Consider the following 19,843-nt stretch of genomic DNA (forward strand, 5'->3'; position numbering starts at 1 on the left):
CTACAACAATAAATAACATATATGGAAATAAGAAATGTGTAAAATTATATAAACTACAATATAAAACAGTGTAAATAATAATAATGCGGAAGAACTGCAGATAACTTGTCAAACATGAATTAACCATCCCGGTCAGTAAATGGCATCACTTGTGTGTCGGGGGATGGGCACAGCATGGACCTGCTTCGTGAGGACACCTGTTCTTATGAGGACCATCATATTTCTTCACACACTGGTCAAACAAGTTGGTTTCATGTTAGCTTTTAAGCATTGACTAGGCTCAGGCCTTACGTACACTATTCAAGGCAGGACATACTTTCATACATAATTTGTGGTATTTATTGAATATGAAGGAAGGTCTTGATAGATTTCTCTCATAAGTTGAAGTTATTTTTCTCAGGTTCTTTTGTCTCCGTGTATAGGATTCATCAGTGATCTTTTATGTTCCATCCTTCCTTGCTGGCTAGTAAGCAGAATTTCAGCCAGACAAATGGCCAGTGTTGTAGAACTTTGATTGCTGAATGTAAATGAATCGCTGCTGTTTTTATATTTTCTAAGAGTGTGCCTATTTTTGACTCATTCACAGGAATTCTGTGGTGAATCAAGTGATGCTTTGAATACACCTTGTGCAACTCCCTTCACACCAGTGAATGAGAACGTAAGTTGGAATGTATTCTTCTTTCACACACTGGCAAGACGTTACATGTGGGTGGCTGGGGGAAGACGGTAGTACCGGGCTGTTTTACCTGAACCATATATGTCTCCACTCTTTGGGTCAAACAGAAGCTGGTCGAATGTTTTAGAAAACTTGGTAAAGTAAAATGCTGTCTGGTCACAGTGTCTTGTGAGGACAGCAGATAACTTGTCAAATGTGAATTAACCATCACGGTCTGTAAATGGCATCACTTGTGTGTCGGGGGATGGGCACAGCATGGACCTGCTTCGTGAGGACACCTGTTCTTATGAGGACCATCATATTTCTTCACACACTGGTCAAACACGTTGGCTTCATGTTAGCTATTCAAGGCTGGACATACTTTCATTACTATTACAACAAATGACTTGCATACATAATTTGCGCTATTTGAAGGAAGGTCTTGATAGATTTCTATCAGAGGTGTAACTTGTTTTTCTCAGTTTTCTCTTGTCATTGTGTATAAGACTAGAGTACTCTGTAGACTAGCTGATCCACTGTAAATGTACACACCTTCATAACTGCAATGCCTCTGCCTTCACACAAGTCTTCCTCAAACTTCTCCAGAAGTTATATGACAACAGCATATATTTTCTCTGTACAATCTTAGGCACCTTGTAAAGAACCGTCTAATCCTGAAGGAGTTCCATTCTCGTCAGAAAAAGAAATGGTAAGTTCCTTTTTGTAATATCGCAGTCGCATGCTGTTTGGCTAGAATGGGGGGAAACAACACCTCCATGACACATCCGCCTACTTCCTGGGATGGGATGTATTTCATGTCTGCAGTGCAAACCGCATGCTAACAGTGAAAGTGGCAGTAGGTATTTAATCAGAATAGAATTTACTAAAGTGATTCCCGGGGAGAGTTTGGGTTTCATCGATACAGTTTTGCCCATTTAGAATAGAAAAGTACACAAAGACAAATTATAAGAAAAACAAAATGTGCAATATACTACAACAATAAATAACATATATGGAAATAAGAAATGTGTAAAATTATATAAACTACAATATAAAACAGTGTAAATAATAATAATGCGGAAGAACTGCAGATAACTTGTCAAACATGAATTAACCATCCCGGTCAGTAAATGGCATCACTTGTGTGTCGGGGGATGGGCACAGCATGGACCTGCTTCGTGAGGACACCTGTTCTTATGAGGACCATCATATTTCTTCACACACTGGTCAAACAAGTTGGTTTCATGTTAGCTTTTAAGCATTGACTAGGCTCAGGCCTTACGTACACTATTCAAGGCAGGACATACTTTCATACATAATTTGTGGTATTTATTGAATATGAAGGAAGGTCTTGATAGATTTCTCTCATAAGTTGAAGTTATTTTTCTCAGGTTCTTTTGTCTCCGTGTATAGGATTCATCAGTGATCTTTTATGTTCCATCCTTCCTTGCTGGCTAGTAAGCAGAATTTCAGCCAGACAAATGGCCAGTGTTGTAGAACTTTGATTGCTGAATGTAAATGAATCGCTGCTGTTTTTATATTTTCTAAGAGTGTGCCTATTTTTGACTCATTCACAGGAATTCTGTGGTGAATCAAGTGATGCTTTGAATACACCTTGTGCAACTCCCTTCACACCAGTGAATGAGAACGTAAGTTGGAATGTATTCTTCTTTCACACACTGGCAAGACGTTACATGTGGGTGGCTGGGGGAAGACGGTAGTACTGGGCTGTTTTACCTGAACCATATATGTCTCCACTCTTTGGGTCAAACAGAAGCTGGTCGAATGTTTTAGAAAACATGGTAAAGTAAAATGCTGTCTGGTCACAGTGTCTTGTGAGGACAGCAGATAACTTGTCAAATGTGAATTAACCATCCCGGTCAGTAAATGGCATCACTTGTGTGTCGGGGGATGTATTCTTTCACACACTGGCAAGACGTTACATGTGGCTGGGGGAAGACCGTAGTACTGGCCTCAGTGGCCCACTTGTCACTGTTACCCCAGAGGCCATTGCTCCTCGTCACTATATTATATTGTAGTTACTGCTGTTTACTTCACAATTATTCTATACTCCTTGTCTTACTATACTATAAATGTTTTGATCCTCAGTGCCACCATGAATTCACTAGTGCATTGATATCTTCTTTGGACTCTTGTCAAGACTGCACAGGACCTGTCTCCAGTCTAAAATGGCTTGGTTTGACATGTAAATGTCAGTATCACTTTCACCCAAACACAGCAAATTTGTCTTTTTTGGTAATTTCTTTTCTGACAATTTTTGCTAAGCCATCACCATTTCAAAAGCATTCATATGCTTTCACTGGAGTTATCTCCATTTTTGTTAAGTATAGTACACAGTGATTTGATGTTTATAACTAAGCTAAATAAATATTACTTGCTAATTTGTCTCATTTCATTGTGCTTTCAGTATGTTCAAGATCATGGCACAAAACCTGCTACCCAAAGAATTTGCCACCGGTATGTTTACTTTCTTTGATTCCATCCTTTAAAAGACATCTGATTAAAAGTTTGGTACTTCAACTGTGACTATATATTATACACTACATAAATACAGTATATGTTTTTCAAATCTTTTAGGTGAAGGCTGTTGAACCCTCCAGTATTGAAGTCTCTTATTCTGATGAAGACTACATTCCTGGCTCTTCACCAAGTGATGAATCTAGCTCTGATGAAGAATATGCACCTCACATTGCAGCAAGTAGTGATAGTGATGTTAGCCTTTCCACCATTGGATATCTAAAGCCACCACATTGTAAGACTGCTCCAACTGTCTCAGAGTTGTCTATGAAGAAGACAAACAGTGTGCCACAAAACTACGTAGAACAGGAGTACAAGGCCGCTTCCAACTCTGACAAATTCAGCATTGATGAAGACCTCATACCTCAAAGTGCATCCTGTTCTGATCACGACCCCACTACAATCGGTACTCAGGGGCTTCTAAGTTTTAAGAAAGCAACTGTAACAGAGTCTCATTCTTCTGATGAGGGGGCAACGATTGAGACTGTGCCAAACCCCAAAGACTCTTCTTGCACCCACAAAAATTACTGTTTTGTTTGCAAGAAACCTCAGTCAAAAATTTCTCGTCACCTTAAACATCATGAAAATGAAGAGTCTGATATTGCTCAAGCATTCTTGCACCCTAAAAACTCTAAAGAGAGAAAAAGGGCACTTGAGAAGCTACGGAACAAAGGGAATTACCAACATAATCAAGATGTTATGGAGAATCGGAGTGGAGCACTGAAACTGAAACGAAGACCAGGAAGATCAAACATCTCTGTAAATGCCAAAACATATGTGCACTGTGTATATTGCAAAGGCATGTTTGTTCGCAAAGAGCTATGGCGCCATTCACGTCGATGCACTTCAAAGCAGACTGAAGCAGCTGGTACATCTCAAGTCCTAGCTCTGGCTGATGTTGCAGACTCAACATTCTCCCAAGCAATTTCTCCTGGGGTGTGGAAGATCCTTGGAAATATGAAGCAAGATGAGGTAGCATCAGTTGTTCGAAGTGATTTCCTCATACTGCAACTGGGTCAGTCCCTCTACAACAAACATGGAAGTGATCCAACAAAATTTGAATACATCCGACAGAAGGTTCGAGAATTGGGCAGACTCTTGTTGAGCTTGAGAAGAAAATGTTCCATACTTAGTTTTGAAGATGCTGTAAAACCAAACTGTTTTTACAAAGTCATTGAGGCTGTCAAAGACGTTGCTGGTTACGATGAACAGACACACTCCTATCGCACACCAAGTCTTGCCCTGAAATTAGGACATTCACTAAAGAAAATTGGTGACCTTATCCTTTGCAGGGCTATTGCAGCAGAGGATGAAGAGATGATTAAAGCATCAGAGCGATTCACGAAACTTTGCACAAAGGAATGGTCTGAACTTATCTCCCACACTGCTCTTTCTACTTTGAGCAAATTGAAGTTCAACAAACCATCGACCATACCATTCACACAGGATGTACAGCTTTTCCACCAGTACCTTGAAAAGAAATCAGCGGTTGCTGTTGAAGACCTGAAAAAGCACGAGTCTCCACAGACGTATGCAGAACTTGCCAGAGTGACACTTGCGCAAATAATTGTCTTCAACAGACGTCGTGCAGGAGAAGTCTCAAAAATGACACTCGAGTCTTTCCACAAAAGAGACCAGACTGAGCTCCATGAGGACATAGCTGTTGGCCTCTCCCCCTTTGAGCGGAAGCTGGCCAAGCACTTCAGCAGGGTAGAAATGTTGGGTAAAAGAGGGAGAAAGGTTGCTGTTCTGTTGAACCCTGAAGTTGTCAGTGCAACAACACTTCTTGCAGACAAAAGAGAGGCATGTAATGTGCACAGGGATAACCCCTTCCTATTTGGAAGGCCAAGGTGCCCCTCCACTAGCTACTATAGGGGACAGGACTGCATCAGGATTTTTGCACGTCGGTGTGGTGCAAAGAATCCTGAATATCTCAGGTCTACACATCTTCGTAAACACGTGGCAACATTGTCCCAGATTCTCAACCTCAAGGATAATGAGCTGGACCAACTAGCCAACTTTTTGGGCCATGACATTCGGGTCCACAGAGACTTTTATCGGCTGCCAGAGGCAACGATAGAAATGGCTAAAATCTCAAAGCTTCTACTGGCAATGGAGAAAGGATGTCTTGGAAGATTCCAAGGAAAATCTCTTGATGAGATTGAGATGGAAGGTATCTATTCAATTTAAACTATTTCAAAACTTTTCAAACTTTTCAAAACGAAGTTAAATTCAATGAAGCAGTAAGACTGGGATGAACAAATGCAACTACTTAAAAAAAACAAGACTAAAATGACAGGTGGAATAAGATAACATTTGATGACTATGGAAGAGTGTTAACGAATTTATAAAAAAGACAAATGCTTTACAATAAGAATTAGAAATGTGACAGGACATAAGCTTTTAAAAGTTATTTGTAAAATCTAAACAGCCATTCTTAAATGTACAGATAACTTGTTAAGAGAGGCTAAGATAGAAGTTATGCTGTCTCTTAGAAGACGTTAACAGCCAAGCAATTGCATTTTTGTACAAGCATGTGGCGTAATTTTATTGTTCAAAGAGATCAGAATCAAAAATGTTATGCTTTGCATATTTGACATTGGAGGACATGCTCCCAAGAATATTTAGGAAAAAGAGATATTTAGCGCTTCAATTTTGACCTACATTGCTCTACGACATACGAACACTTCCTTCACTGGATTTTAGGGCAATGTAGAGCTAGGTTTGATTCCAATTAACAATCAAATTGGATATTGTGTTTGGAAATTATGTGCCCCAAGGGCAGCACGTTAATTTAAACAACAAATGAAGAATAGTAATTTAGAAATTGTATACATGTAGATTGTGTGCGCTCATCAAACATGTTTTTCTGTAGATGAATTGGAATTAGATTTCGAAGTAGGCGAAGGGGAAAGAATTGGAGATGCTGGAGACGATGAAGATGCTGGAGACGATGAAGATGCTGGAGACGATGAAGATGCTGGAGACGATGAAGATGATGGAGATGGTGACGAGTCGGATCCTGTCCTTGGACTAAGGGGTATGTAATGACTATGTGGTCTTCCAGTATCCATTAATGGTACAGTGTGTGTGATATTGGAGTGGAGACCATATATAATTTTATTTAACAATGAAAGTCTGCAGACTGTAGTTCCCATTGGTTGCTTTATTGTTACCACAAAGTCCGTGACTTTCGAGCACATTGCTCTTAAGGTTTGAAACAAGGCAATCAGTAGCCAGGTTAAATGGACCAAACAATAAGCCAAATTGGGTCACCTGGGGATAGTCACATGGTGTGAGAGAGTGCGCCATCTAAGTGCAATGATATATCATAACTATATACACATAAGAAACAAAAATGCAAAGACACACTTATGGAATTTACAGAGGTTCAAAGGTCCAGATCAATACCAATGAAAGACTGACATAATTCAATGTCCATAACTTGTCCATAACATAACTGACACATATCTTTAAGTACACACATTAGATGCCACGTATGGGGTCTTGAATGAGTGATAAAATGGCATAGTTTACCTGTAACCATTTTAAATTGTAATCAACTGCATCTTGTAACTGCATCACTTTGGTATCGACCCAATTGTTCATTGATAAACTGCTGCCATCTGAGTTTTTTTTCGGAAATGTGTGTCACGCTTGTGCTCGCAGCCTCGCTTATATTCCATTCTTTTCACCAGAAAATCAAGAGATGAAGAAGCCTGAGGAAGCCACAAGCTCCAAAGGTAATGTGTGGGAATGCCATAGATTGTCTTTCATTATTTCACTGTCAGTACTACTGTGCCACATGTGTTCTAATGGGGGAGGAAACAGACATGCAGTATAGGTTATGCCTTTGGGCTTGAATTTTATGGGTTTGGGCTTGGGTTAGGCTTAAATTCCAGGTCTATGCAGACCTCTCTAGGGTTCCCACACATACTGGAATACCTGTAAGACAGTTGACAAATTTTCCATTCATTGAAAAAAATATGGAAAATAAGAGGAAAAAGTAAAATGTCCAGAAAATATATGTTGTCCTGGAAAATTATTTCTACATAATTTTTTCCTTCTCAGCTGGGAAGGAACAACTAGGCTTTCTTTCAGAGATTTCCTTTGCCATCTGTTAGGACTAAGTTATGTTCAAAATCATAAAATAATGTTCAAATGGCAGTTCATGGACCAGAGTATTTTGAAAAGGCTGCTCTCAGTTATGTTGTGGAAACACTGTGAACATACCCCCAAGTCACGTCACATGGTAGTTCTTGCAGCATTTGGTGACATTACATCATGTTGCTTTGTTTCCATTTTGTTTTAAACGGTTGAGTAATGATAAATTGGTTGGCATGTTTTGTTCTATTGCTAAAGTGAATCTGCTTGCTTGCTTGTTTTGCATGCAACGGTTTGCAATGGTTTCAAATATGAATTGGACATTGTTGAGAGAGTTGGGTATTAATGAATGGGAAGCCGGAGTTAAAACAATGAATGGGATTCCAAAACACAGACATAACAGCCCGATCATTAATCAAAGTGTCCTGGAATGTTATCTCGATAAAAGAGTAGAAACGCTGCTCTACTTTCAACATCTGGTAAATTAGTTTTGGTTGGTGAGAATTGAAAGATTTGTATTTTCAACATCAGTATGTTTCTGGAAAGAAATTCTATTGCTGCAGAGACTAGTTTAGTAATCAATTTTTTCTTCCAAAGCTTATATAGTTAGCATTTGTTATTCATTAGTGAATCATAAGTTGTTACATTGCGGTGAGAATGCAATCAAAACTTAGAAGCACAAAAACGTTTCTAGTCTTGGACTTAAACTCGTATAGTTTTTAAAAATAAAAGTTCAGATTTCCTGATGCTTAGAAACTTCAAGTATTTGGATTGTTAAAATTGGAGTTATGGTATAGAAATAAAGTTGTTTTTTGTTGTTTTAGGGAGAAAAAAGAAGATTGATTTGACCCAGGATGAGGCCACCAACTCCGAAGGTAAATATAATAATGCTATGGATGGATTTCTTAATTATTATTTTTTTAGCAATTCAATGTATGTGGTCCTGTTGATGCTTAAGTGGGCCTGCATAAAGACTTAAGGCTTTGTCTACTGTGATAAGTTATTCTGTACCACTACTACATTGTACTGTTGTGCGGAGGAAAAGACGATGCGCCTCATTCTGCATCTGCATTTTAGTTTTGGTTCTATTTCTAGAAAAACACATTGCCCTGGCAACCAATGCAGATAGTTCAAAGATGCCAGAACTCACAAGTCCGACCTGCACACTTGCAAAAATAACAGTGTAGAGAGTCAGTCCTAAAGATTTGAGAAACAAATAGGATTTGCCTGCATTCTGAGCAAAGCCTATTTGTGTCTGTCCATGCAGATATCAGATGGAGTTAAATTGAATTTGTTAAATTTGAAGTCTGCTGTTTTTATTTGTCCTTAGGAAAAAGAAAAAAGATGGAGCTTGCCCAGGATGAAGCCAAGAGTTCCAAAGGTATATAGAAATGCCACTAGTTATCATGACTTGATTTTTTTTGTTTAAGTTGCAATAGTTCAGTTATGTGAAAGCCGTATATTGAACTCTGGATATTCAGTTTTAGTCTTCTTTATTTAGACACCAAGTTTTTGTACAATTTCGAATGTTTCAAATATATATTTTAAGTGTACTATGTTACAGCCTTAAGCAGGAGTTATGTAAAGTTTATTTACCGAATACTATCGGTACAGTGGTGACATAATGCTGTTTTTATACTCATTTTAATTGAACTTAAGTATATGTAACTTTGATAAATAATATACTCGATAACCCACAAATGCTACATTTGAGTGCATCAAAAGTTATTCCAAGAATGTTGTAAATCTCGACCAAACTTATGATTGTCTTTATAATAATCTAAACAATGAAAATATTTTCTTGTGATTGGCAGATGTCGGAAGAAGATCTTCCAAAAAGCCGTGGAGCAAGGTGGAAGTTTCATCTGTCATGAAACACTTTAGAGTACATATTTCAAAGGGACACCTTGCCACGAAGTTGGAGTGTGAGCAATGTAAAAATGCTCAAGACCATGTTTTGAAAGACAGAACTGTTCAAAACATCCGAGATTTTGTGAGGAACAGGGGCCTGACTTACAAAAGGAATAATGTAACATGAAAGCCATTAACCGTAGAGTTTAGTGCATCTGTTGCATTACTGCACCTGTTGCAGCACAGTTTGTAGCGCCGTTTACTGCGTCTGTTTCTGTTGCGGTGCCGGTTAATGGGGCAGTTTGCAGTGCGTTTAACTGCGTTGTTTGCAGTGTGTTTTACTGCGTTTGCATTGCACTGCGTCATTTGTAGTGCGTTTCGCTGCATCGTTTGCAGTGCGTTTCACTGTACACTGCACCGCTTGCAGTGCGTTTCACTGTACACTGCACCGCTTGCAGTATGTTTCGCTGCGTTGTTTGCAGTGCGTTTCACTGTACACTGCACCGCTTGCAGTACGTTTCACTGCGCTGCTTGCAGTGCCGGTTAGTGTCGCTTGCAGTGCGTTTCTCTGTTTCGTCGCAGTGCGTTTTAAATTTAGCTGTTTTCTTTTATTTACGACAGAAATCTTGTACTGTCTTCTCAATGTTTAAAGTCAAGTACATCACAATAAATGTATTTTCATTTAAAGGCATTCTGATCTAGCTTTTGATTTTATTTCCTCCATTACCCTGTTGCTGATACCATTTTATACTTATTCTAAACAAACAACAAACAAAAAAGTGGTCACAATTTTAAAGTAAAAGCAGCCTTTCAGAATAAACATTGAATATATGCAATTCAAATGTTGCCCGTCTATACCATTCTTATGCAAATGTCCATTTGAACTCAAGGATGAAATTATTCGATTGTGATGGTCAAAGGTCACTGACCAGACAAAAAGTCTTCATTTGCTAATTATGACAATATCACACGAATGAATACAAAAAATGTGCGTGTGAAATGTTAACATTTAAACCTACATAGATGTAATTTGTAACATGACTGGTTGATGGATGCATACAACTGTGAAGAGGTAATTCTAGTTTAATGGGAGGGGTTTGTTTGAGTTTATGTGTGTGTATTAGGGGTATACAGTTCACGAAATTCTCATTTCAATACAATACAGTGGTGCCATGGTTAGGTTCGGTACATTTTCAATATAGCAAATAAGCAGAAATGCCTCGCTGGTGAGACTCGAGGGGGCGTGTCTGAAGAACATGGCTCTTCATCTCCCATTCAGTAGTGAGGTAATGTGTCGTTACAGTCAGGTAGCTTTGTGTAGTCCGTGACGTCCGGCCGTCTGTTGTTAGAGGAACAGCGGGAGCCTCGGACATTTGATTCTCTGTTTGGACTTTTGTTTTCTTTAACAAAGCAGGAATTATGGTCTGGCGAAATGGGCTCGTGAATGAGTAGTGTCACGGGGCTCAATAACATTAAGCATGTTGGTACAGTCTGGTGTTCCAGTCCAGATTATGGTCTCGTATCTGCGGCTATAAATATAACAATCGCCGTGGCGATTGCTTTAGCCCTGTTTGAATCGGTAGGGAGTAGCTGCCTAAACACTGCGGGAAGAGGTTGAAGTGGGTGTGCTGCTGTTGGTTTTACTGGTAAACTAGTTTAGCGTAGTGCGCCTCCCAGAACACATGTGCCTCACCAGAGTAGAATGTTCTTCTGTGGTGGGCGTGTCAGACAGCACGTTGTCTGTTATGTCAGGTGGGTTGCCATATCTATCTATCTATCTATCTATCTATCTATCTATAGGATGGTCCTCATAACTCAGGGTCTTGCCATGTTTGTGTGTGTATTGGTAATGTCCCACTGAACCAGGATGGTCCTCATAACTCAGGGTCGTGCCATGTTTGTGTGTGTGTGTGTATTGGTAATGTCCCACTGAACCAGGATGGTCCTCATAACTCAGGGTCTTGCCATGTTTGTGTGTGTGTGTGTGTATTGGTAATGTCCCGCTAAACCAGGATGGTCCTCATAACTCAGGGTCTTGCCATGTTTGTGTGTGTGTGTGTATTGGTAATGTCCCGCTAAACCAGGATGGTCCTCATAACTCAGGGTCTTGCCATGTTTGTTTGTGTGTGTATTGGTAATGTCCCGCTAAACCAGGATGGTCCTCATAACTCAGGGTCTTGCCATGTTTGTGTGTGTGTGTATTGGTAATGTCCCGCTAAACCAGCAGGGTCTTCATAAGTCAGCGGCATGTTAGGATCCGCCCCGTCCCATGTTAGGATCCGCCCCGTCCCAACAGTCCTGTAGAATGTCAGGTCTTAATATCTCCAGACTCTTTGATGAGATATTAATTCTGAACAGTGAGGTTTGTTCCCTTTATCATAAGGACCAGTTTAATACTTATTATCACTGTCTACGACTAAGGAAAAGGTGCGTCTCCATATACCAGGGTTTGAACTGGTATGGGTGAAAAGCCCTCATAAACCACCCGCGCCCGTATAGGTGTGTGTGTGTGTGTGTGTGTGTGTGTGTGTGTGTGTGTGTGTGTGTGTGTGTGTGTGTGTGTGTGTGTGTGTGTGTGTGTGTGTGTGTGTGTGTGTGTGTGTGTGTGTGTGTGTGTGTGTGTAAAGAAAGGGGAGTCTTAAAGCTACAGCTAAAGACTACAAAGATGGCGGCGTCGAGTGACACGGGCCAAAAGGGGAGGGGCCTTAAGATACTACAGCTAAACTACCACCAGATGGCGGAGTCGAGTGACTCGGACAAAATGGCGGCGAGACTGCTGTATGTAATCACGTGTGCCGATGCACACGTGTGTTGTGAGGCGATCGTTTGGACGGGGTTTCCCCCAGGGGCAGAGATAGGAGCTGTGTGTGCGTGTTACGTGAGAGGAGGAAGAAAGGGAAAAAGGAGCGAGAACTCGACGTGAATCACACTTCGGCGTGCGATGTTGTAGGGAGCCTGAGTTTGCTGGTTCTATCACGCATAAGTATACCGCTGTCTTCTTTGAACTGCCGGTAACTTATGCCGTGATAAGCCACGCACCTCAGCTCACTCACAGAGTCGAGTTAATGAAGAGAGAAATAAACAGAACGAAATGAAATAACTCAAAATAAATCCCAAGCAAACAGTCATAACAGTTAATACACAATGCAACGGAGCTTCTCTGGTCCGTAAGGAGTTACGTAAATACCTCCATATAATGCGACAGTGTCTTAACACAAACAGAATACGGGAATGCACCATAGAGCGGATTTTCTGATCCGCGAGGGATTGCGCAATACCTCGATATCACGCGACAGTAACTTAAACACGGGAATATCAACATATAAATGAATGGCCTGAATTAAACTTAAGTTAATTTAAGCTAAGCTATGCCCAGATACCATGAACCTTACTTGTCGATGCTTCGTTGCAACGTTGAGTGTTCGTGGGGAAGTTGTTCCTCCAGAAGAAGAAAAAGGAGTCAGGCGACTGCGTCTTTCAGCGCGGCTGATGAGCGGCTTTTGTGTTCGGTCCGTTGTGGCGTGTCTCGTGTGAGCTCACGCGGGTCCGATCTGTACTCGCTGCAGGGAGTACAGTTTAACTTCGGCTGAGACGGCGTGGTCCGTACGTCTCCCGGTAATCATCGGTCAGGAGAGAATTAGACGTCTTCCTGCCGGAGTGTGCACAAAAAGAAAAGAAGCGGAGACGGGTCGTGGGAGGGATTCGTCTTCGGCCAATGAGATCGCAGCGGTGCATTCAGTTGACTTCAGGAACCATCGTTTTTTTTGGGGGCGGGGAATTCACACCCTAGTGTGAAATTCCTTCAGAGGAGGTTTGCTCTCATCAAACTACAAATCAGGATGAAACCTTTGCTTGAAAAAGTGAAGGCCTGATTCTCTTTGTCCACAGCACATGTTGAAGCCATATGGTCAGACCCCAACACCATAAAAACTTAAAGGATAGATTCTATATCTTTCTTATTGTCAGAAATTCCCATGACGAGACTAAAACCAGTATTGTATGAGACTTAATCCCTGTTCCTTAGACCACCATTGTTGCCCAAATATGACTAAAAACACAATAAACACATGCCATTATATGTCACATGAACTGTCCTGCTGCTGTAAATTCTCCCTTCGGCTGTTTCTGTAAGGGGTCGTTAGAGTGACTCATCTATTTCTATCTATTGGCAACCCAGGCCTCAACCAATCGGAAATCTGACTTTATGATCGGTCCAAATTTCTATAGTCCGTTAAAGATTAAACGGTTAATTATCAACATTTTATGGTCTGCATATCTGATTTGGCATAGGTTTTACACCGGACACAAGCCCCCTCCCATTCACAACATTGCATAATCTGCAGCTGAAAATATTCTAGTTTGCATATTTGGAGTACTGTAGAAGTTATTTTAGATTTTCGAATTGGAAAAATGGCCAAATAAATACTCATACTCTGCAGTTCACAAAAATGTTATTCCATACACAATCGCAAACGTGTAAACAGATTACAATCATTTCCAGCCATACTGTGAACACAACAAGCAAGGCCTAATACTGTATGTGTCACACTGGCAATATTGAAGTCCAGTGGTAAAAAAAATGATAATGGCACACACGCTTGCCATAAAGCATGGCAGCACCCGGGTTGCATGGCAGGGGAGTGCACCATTTATCTTGGGGAAGAGGAGCTGTGTGCTCGAACGCCCATCTGTCTCCGGATGGGGGCAGGGGGTTGTGGGGTTGAGCTCGGTTTAATTGAAGATTATCTGCTTAATTACTCAAGCACAGCCAGCGTTAAACAGCCATGGATTAAGGAAGCGTCAGCGAGGCAGACCTTTGGGTCCAGCGCTGTGCTCAATTAGCAAGAGGGCCCAGATATGGCTCTCCCCTCCTCACCCATCACTGCACTGGAACTGAAACTGCATGCTAAGAGACAGGCCACGATAATAGACACACAACTGATCAACTGTAAAAGCACACAGCGAGACAAAGTGCACACGTGACATCTGGACCACAAGCTGTACACTGGCCTCTGTATCTCAATGCACTCAGTATTCCTATGAATTACGTTGATATTGGATGATTTACGTCCAATTGCGATTCATGTCCAATGTAAAAGTTCACTGCCAATGTAGGAAGTAGCGAACACTTTAGTGGGTGTTCGGGAAGTCCAGTTTGAGCGACAAATCGCGATAAAGGCGTACAAGAGGCAAAACACGACCGCATGTTTTATAACATTATTAGACAGGATTTTACATCTCTGGAACGTTGTCATGAAAATGATATCCATAAAGATATGGCATTCATGTAACAGTATAACAGAATGCTAGATTTTATATTAGCCTCCACAGTTAGCTATGATAATCGTTCACACACATTAGCACAGAGCAATGAAGATTAATCACATATTTTGTTTTTTTGTTCGTGTCAACGCTATGAATGTTCCTCCTCTTCCTCCTCTGACCACACAGCAGTACGATATTGATGAAGGTAGATGTCAAGACCTGACTGCCCCCCTCTGTGCTGGCCAGATATCCCTCTTAGTAGATGGGTTATTTATACTAGGCACCTTGATGTTTGAAGGTTTAGCTTGACCTAAAAAAAAAAAATCCATTCCCTCATCCGTACCCTCTGCCACTCAGCTTTATCTGGCTACAGTTTTGTGGTGGTGTGTGTGTGTGTGTGCATGTACGCTCTTTTGCGTGCACGCTGACAGTTTCTTTTGTCTGCCTGACTCCCCCTGCAGTGAGTTGAAGTAGGGGTCACGTGACATCCCGGCCTACCCTCCTCCACCATCGTCGTCCTCCTGCGTGGCCTCACTCTTCATCTCTTCTACCGCTCCATCATCCTTCTTAATCCCTTCATCCCTCCTCTTCTTCGCTTCCCATTCGAATGATGGTGGTGGGGGGGGGGGGGGGGGGGCTGATAGCAGAGTTGCACACAGATGGTGGGGATCCATGTCTAGTCAGGAACGCAAACAAAGCTTTATTTGGCCTCCCAAAATGATGGCGATCTTTGCTGTACGACTGCAGCCATTTGACATGAAGATCTTCACAGGACAACATGTTTTATTAAAGCTGTCAAGTCTTTTAAATGTCATTTTATTCTCGTTTAATTACATGCTTTGCAACATTCATTAGGGCTAACACAAATAAGCGTATAAACAACTTTGGGTCTTTCAACATTCATCAGTCCAGACAGTGTTCACGGTGACCAGCACCGAGCCAGAACTGAAGGAGTGACATTAAGAGGTGGATTGCACATGAGTCATCTCCTCTTCAACTCCATTAACAGCCTCACCTACACAACAACATATTCTCTGTACCGCCAGTCCAAAATGTGCTCCATTTATCACACTTAAACAACATAATGAATGAAAATAACGCATTACGTCGTAACGCCCTACAGTGACGTGTAGACTATAAAGTCTACGGGATTGCAATTGGAAATTCAGTAATTGCATCGAAGTTACTAATCCCATTAACGTTGCGTTACTTTGACATTTGGGTGTTGACTTGTTCATTGTCGTACCAGGAGCTGGATGGTGCGTTCATGTTAATTTGGTCTCTGTGTTCAGGGAGGAGACTGGTCCGGGCTTAGCTTGACACACGGACTGGAGGTGTGAGGAAGTGTTTTAGGAGAAATGCGACTCCCATCAGTTCCAAATATGTCTCATTCACATGTTTGCGTGCTAACGTGAGTCACCTACTTTTGTTGAGAGTCGGAGGATGTGCCAATCGAAGTTGGGACTTCATAGAGGTATGTGTGCAGTCACCGAGGCTAAGCACTATAGCGTCTGGATGGTCAGTAAATCCTTCCAAACTGTAGAGCTCGCTGCTTATTAAATTAAACCACAATGTCCTGAATACAAAAGATGCAATGTGTGGGTGTTGAGGATTTGCAGTTGGTAAAATGCACCTTCGACGGTGACTGAGAAACGAAAGCAGCTGTGTAGCGATGATGTGCAGTTTTTGCTTTTTAAGGACCAACAGATGTTATGCTCGAAGACAAATTCAATAGAAACTCAGATTAGAGGATGTCCAAGAACATTCCTAGAGTAATACAAATAATTACCTTGTTTTCATATTGGAAGAAAGCCAGATGATATGTACTTGATAATGTTCCAAATATTTTCACTTCCCTTCACCTTCTGATTTACTTGAGTTGCCCAACAAATATTTTTTCATTTAACGTATTCATACCTCACTATGGTACCTTGTGTATCTTTGTCAGACCAAAACAAAATTGTAGTTCCTTCTCAAATGATAACAGGGGATGTAATGTGCGAATGTTTCTTTCCGACAGCAGTCACGGGTTTATCTTAAAGACCACATCCACAATCAAGGATGCTTTTACATCAACCCATCATTTTGTGCTCTGCAAGGCAATCTTATGGAGTATCTGCTGTCTTCTTTCGTTTTCATTGTGTAAATGAATCGTGTCCTAACTGCAATTCCTCAAAATTGCTTAAATGAGGAAACACGTTTGTAAAGAAGACAATGACGTCTTTGCTCTTATTGTCTATCGGCTTGGATAGAGCCTGAGATAGAAACAAACATTGATACTGCAGGCTGTACCAGTTTGTCAGTGTGAAACATTCGGACGGTAAATTCATGAGAAGGAAAAATGGAAAAGTTTTATGAGACTTTGTAGGGGATCAGAATGGATAACTCACTAAATCCATATTTTCTGCATAAAGAGCAGGAAGGGTGTGGCAGCTTAATCTGACCCCTGGGCTAAGGTGCCACTGCATCACAAGTGGATGGGGAAGACTTTAATGAATGGACTAACTTTCCTCCACTCACAACGCTGCCGTTTTCCAGCTTCAAGAAACAAATACAAACACTTACAGAAACATGTTTACTGAGGATTTACTGCAGCTGAAAGTCACGAGAAAATATTGAAAAGTAAATACAAAATGTTCCAAAAATAAATTCCATTATTTAATAAAACAACAATGATACAAAGTCTCTCCTGAAATTTCAAGCAAAGCCGTTGAATTTAAATACAGAGATAGCATACATTTGTATGGACAGAGGACAGAAGTAGCATTATAATATACTGTATGTTTTGCCATTTCTGTGACCACAAATGCAGACAAACACAATACTGTTGGGTTAAGGTGCCACTTATTCCAAGCCATATCGCTGCCATGAAACACAGCATCACCAGACAAAAGCCGTGGATCCTGCGCTACATATTTGATGCTCTCCAAAACCACACATTTAAGCGATATCTTATCTTATCTGAAGAACAAGATTGTTTGTCATCACCGTCACATACATTTGGGCCCTTCTCAATTGTATGTTTAGATAAGGACAGTCGTCTTTGTTTTTCAAATATGATCTAATATAGTTGTAATACATTTGATATTTCCTTTTTTTAAGTGGGGTATGACAAACACCATTTCCCAAAGCCCTAGATGTTCGTGGCGACTCCATGAGCTATTCTGTAATAACAGCAGGACAGAGAGGAGCCAATGCTTGGAAGTGTTCAGACAGCAGAGATTACAGATAACAAATTGCAAAAATGACTATCGAAGACAGCTTTGGTGAATTTTATGGATATAGAAGAAACCAAGTCCAGTACCAGCATTGCTGTAAGCTTTGATGGCAGGTGTAGTGTTTTTAGTGTGATCACAAAGCAATCACTGTTAAAATCACAACAGTTAGCAAGTTTTGCTATTTGTGCCAATTTTAGTTTTTTGAATATAACACTGTATCCATGTGTTGATTTGTGAAATGTTCTTCACAGTGTTGGCAGGTCTGCATGTTTATGTACATTTCAGCCAGCTATTGTTCTCTGGAGTTATTTCCATCAGTGTGCTGCAGAAGCCCCAAAACTCCACAACACACACACACACACACACATTCAGGCTCAGGATTATTTTGTTATCCGCCGGTGCCGGTGGGAGAGGGTGAGAGAAAGAAACGGGGAGGAAGAGAGGGTCGGAGGGGAGGGAAAGGTAGTTTGGTGGAAGTGCAGTGGGAGGCAAGCAGGTGAAGATTTGGTTCAGCCTGAGTGCTTCACTCATGCAGCGGAAATGCTGAGGTCAGTCACCAGCCACCCCCTCCATCTCTCCCTGTCATTCAACCTCCTCTCCTCCCCACCTCCTCGGCACCTTATCGGTGCCGGCATTTCCTCTCCTCTCGAGCCACGTGCCATTTTGACAAACAGATTTATTGGTTACGTCATATTTCTTCCCTGTTTTAATCAAATGCCGGGGCGGCGGGGCTGACTCGTGCTCAGATTAATATCGCCATTGATCAGATTGGATGGAGGTGTCCTCGCAATCGCACCGTACACCACTCCTGCTCAACCCCTCCCCCCTCACAACCTCACATCCTCACGGACGGGCACGCACACATACATGCATACACATACATACACACTCTCACAGACCCTTTCATTGAGGGTTAAGGGCTTTGCAGTCAGAGAATTCCAGTAATATTTCTTTCCCCTGTGTGGCTGATTTTGAGCTGTTGCTTGCACAGTATTTTCGGCATGCATAAAAGTGTGATTCACTTCTTTGGCTTTGTTCATCAATGCTTTCTGTTGTTTTGTTTCTCGGTGCTGCTTTTTCACTGTATAAGGTCCTGCAAATGGGCAGCTGTGGTGGTGTCTGTCTGAACTTAGAGAGTTTTCCGGTAATTTTCAAAGCTGTGTTTCTGGAAAGTATAAAAGGGAGCACTGTGGTTGATAGTGAGACACGCACACACACACACACACACACACACACAGAGAGGGTATGAAGCATGGGAGGATGAGAGCCGTTGCAGCAGCGAGCCGGTGACAATGCTGCTCGAGGAAGTCATTTTAACAAACACAGTGGTGGCCAGGGCCGTTGGAAGCCATCAGCACTGCTCTTTTCCCCCACCAGCTACAACCCACCACCCCCGCCCTCATACACACACACACACACACACACACACACACACTCATACACCCACACAATCACACCACCACTTTGACAGTGCTTTCACCCACCCCCACCACTGTCGTCTCCACGGCCTGCCAGTCACACAGCCGCAGCCCACCACTCTTCCCCCACGTCGATCATGCATGACATGGGGGTCAGCAGCAAGCAGCGGCGAGGCAAAGAGCCTCTTCGCACCCCACACCCCAGTGCCCCCCCACCCCGGGGTGTGACCGGGCTCGGCGGTCTGCTGCACGCGCAGGGAAATTACCACGCATCTTTTGTTGCTATGTGCATGGGTGAGTGATGAACAGAAGCGGCCTTTGGCAGACGCTAACTGCAGGGGTGTAAAAGGTGGGATGGGATGGGATGGGGGGGAGAGTAAAAATGGAAAGAGATAGAAAAAGAGAGAGTGCTGGGAGGGAAGTGGCGGCTGGTGGTGAAAGGATAGAAGGAGGGGGGATGTGGTGCTGAGGAGGTAGAGGAGCGCGGGGAGCCGCAGCCCTCTGATTAAGGGCGAAAGACTGCCGGCTGAGGTGGTGGGGGCGGAGGAGGAAGAGGAGGAGGGATGAAGAGAACAGAGTGTGTGAGAAAGGAGACTGAGAGGTGGGGGAGGGGCAGGAGGGACAATTTAACGAAGCTCAAAGCCTCTGCCGTCGCCGAAAAGCAAGAAAGGAGACAGACATGGAGGAGATCGGGCCGGGCTCAGGCTGGTGTTAACAGCCCGTTAGTTCTGCCCTTGCTTTTCTTCCTCTCCTGCCTCTTTGTTTGTGATTTGGTGTTTCGAAAAATGTGAGCC

The 19,843-nt window shown here is 42.0% G+C and overlaps 1 protein-coding gene across 1 annotated transcript; it reads left to right on the plus strand.

Annotated features, from left to right (window-relative positions):
• Positions 1-4,798: 4,798 nt before the first annotated feature.
• LOC306785030 (uncharacterized protein) lies at positions 4,799-8,686 on the plus strand (the record flags this gene model as incomplete). Its single annotated transcript, XM_079279257.1, has 6 exons — positions 4,799-4,903; positions 5,171-5,366; positions 6,069-6,233; positions 6,892-6,936; positions 8,122-8,172; positions 8,628-8,686. 6 exons carry the CDS (start codon positions 4,799-4,801, stop codon positions 8,684-8,686), a joined length of 621 nt encoding a protein of 206 aa, XP_079135383.1.
• Positions 8,687-19,843: the final 11,157 nt, after the last annotated feature.

Source organism: Melanostigma gelatinosum (assembly GCF_949748355.1).
Source record: "Melanostigma gelatinosum genome assembly, chromosome: 11".
Taxonomy (NCBI): Eukaryota; Metazoa; Chordata; class Actinopteri; order Perciformes; family Zoarcidae; genus Melanostigma; species Melanostigma gelatinosum.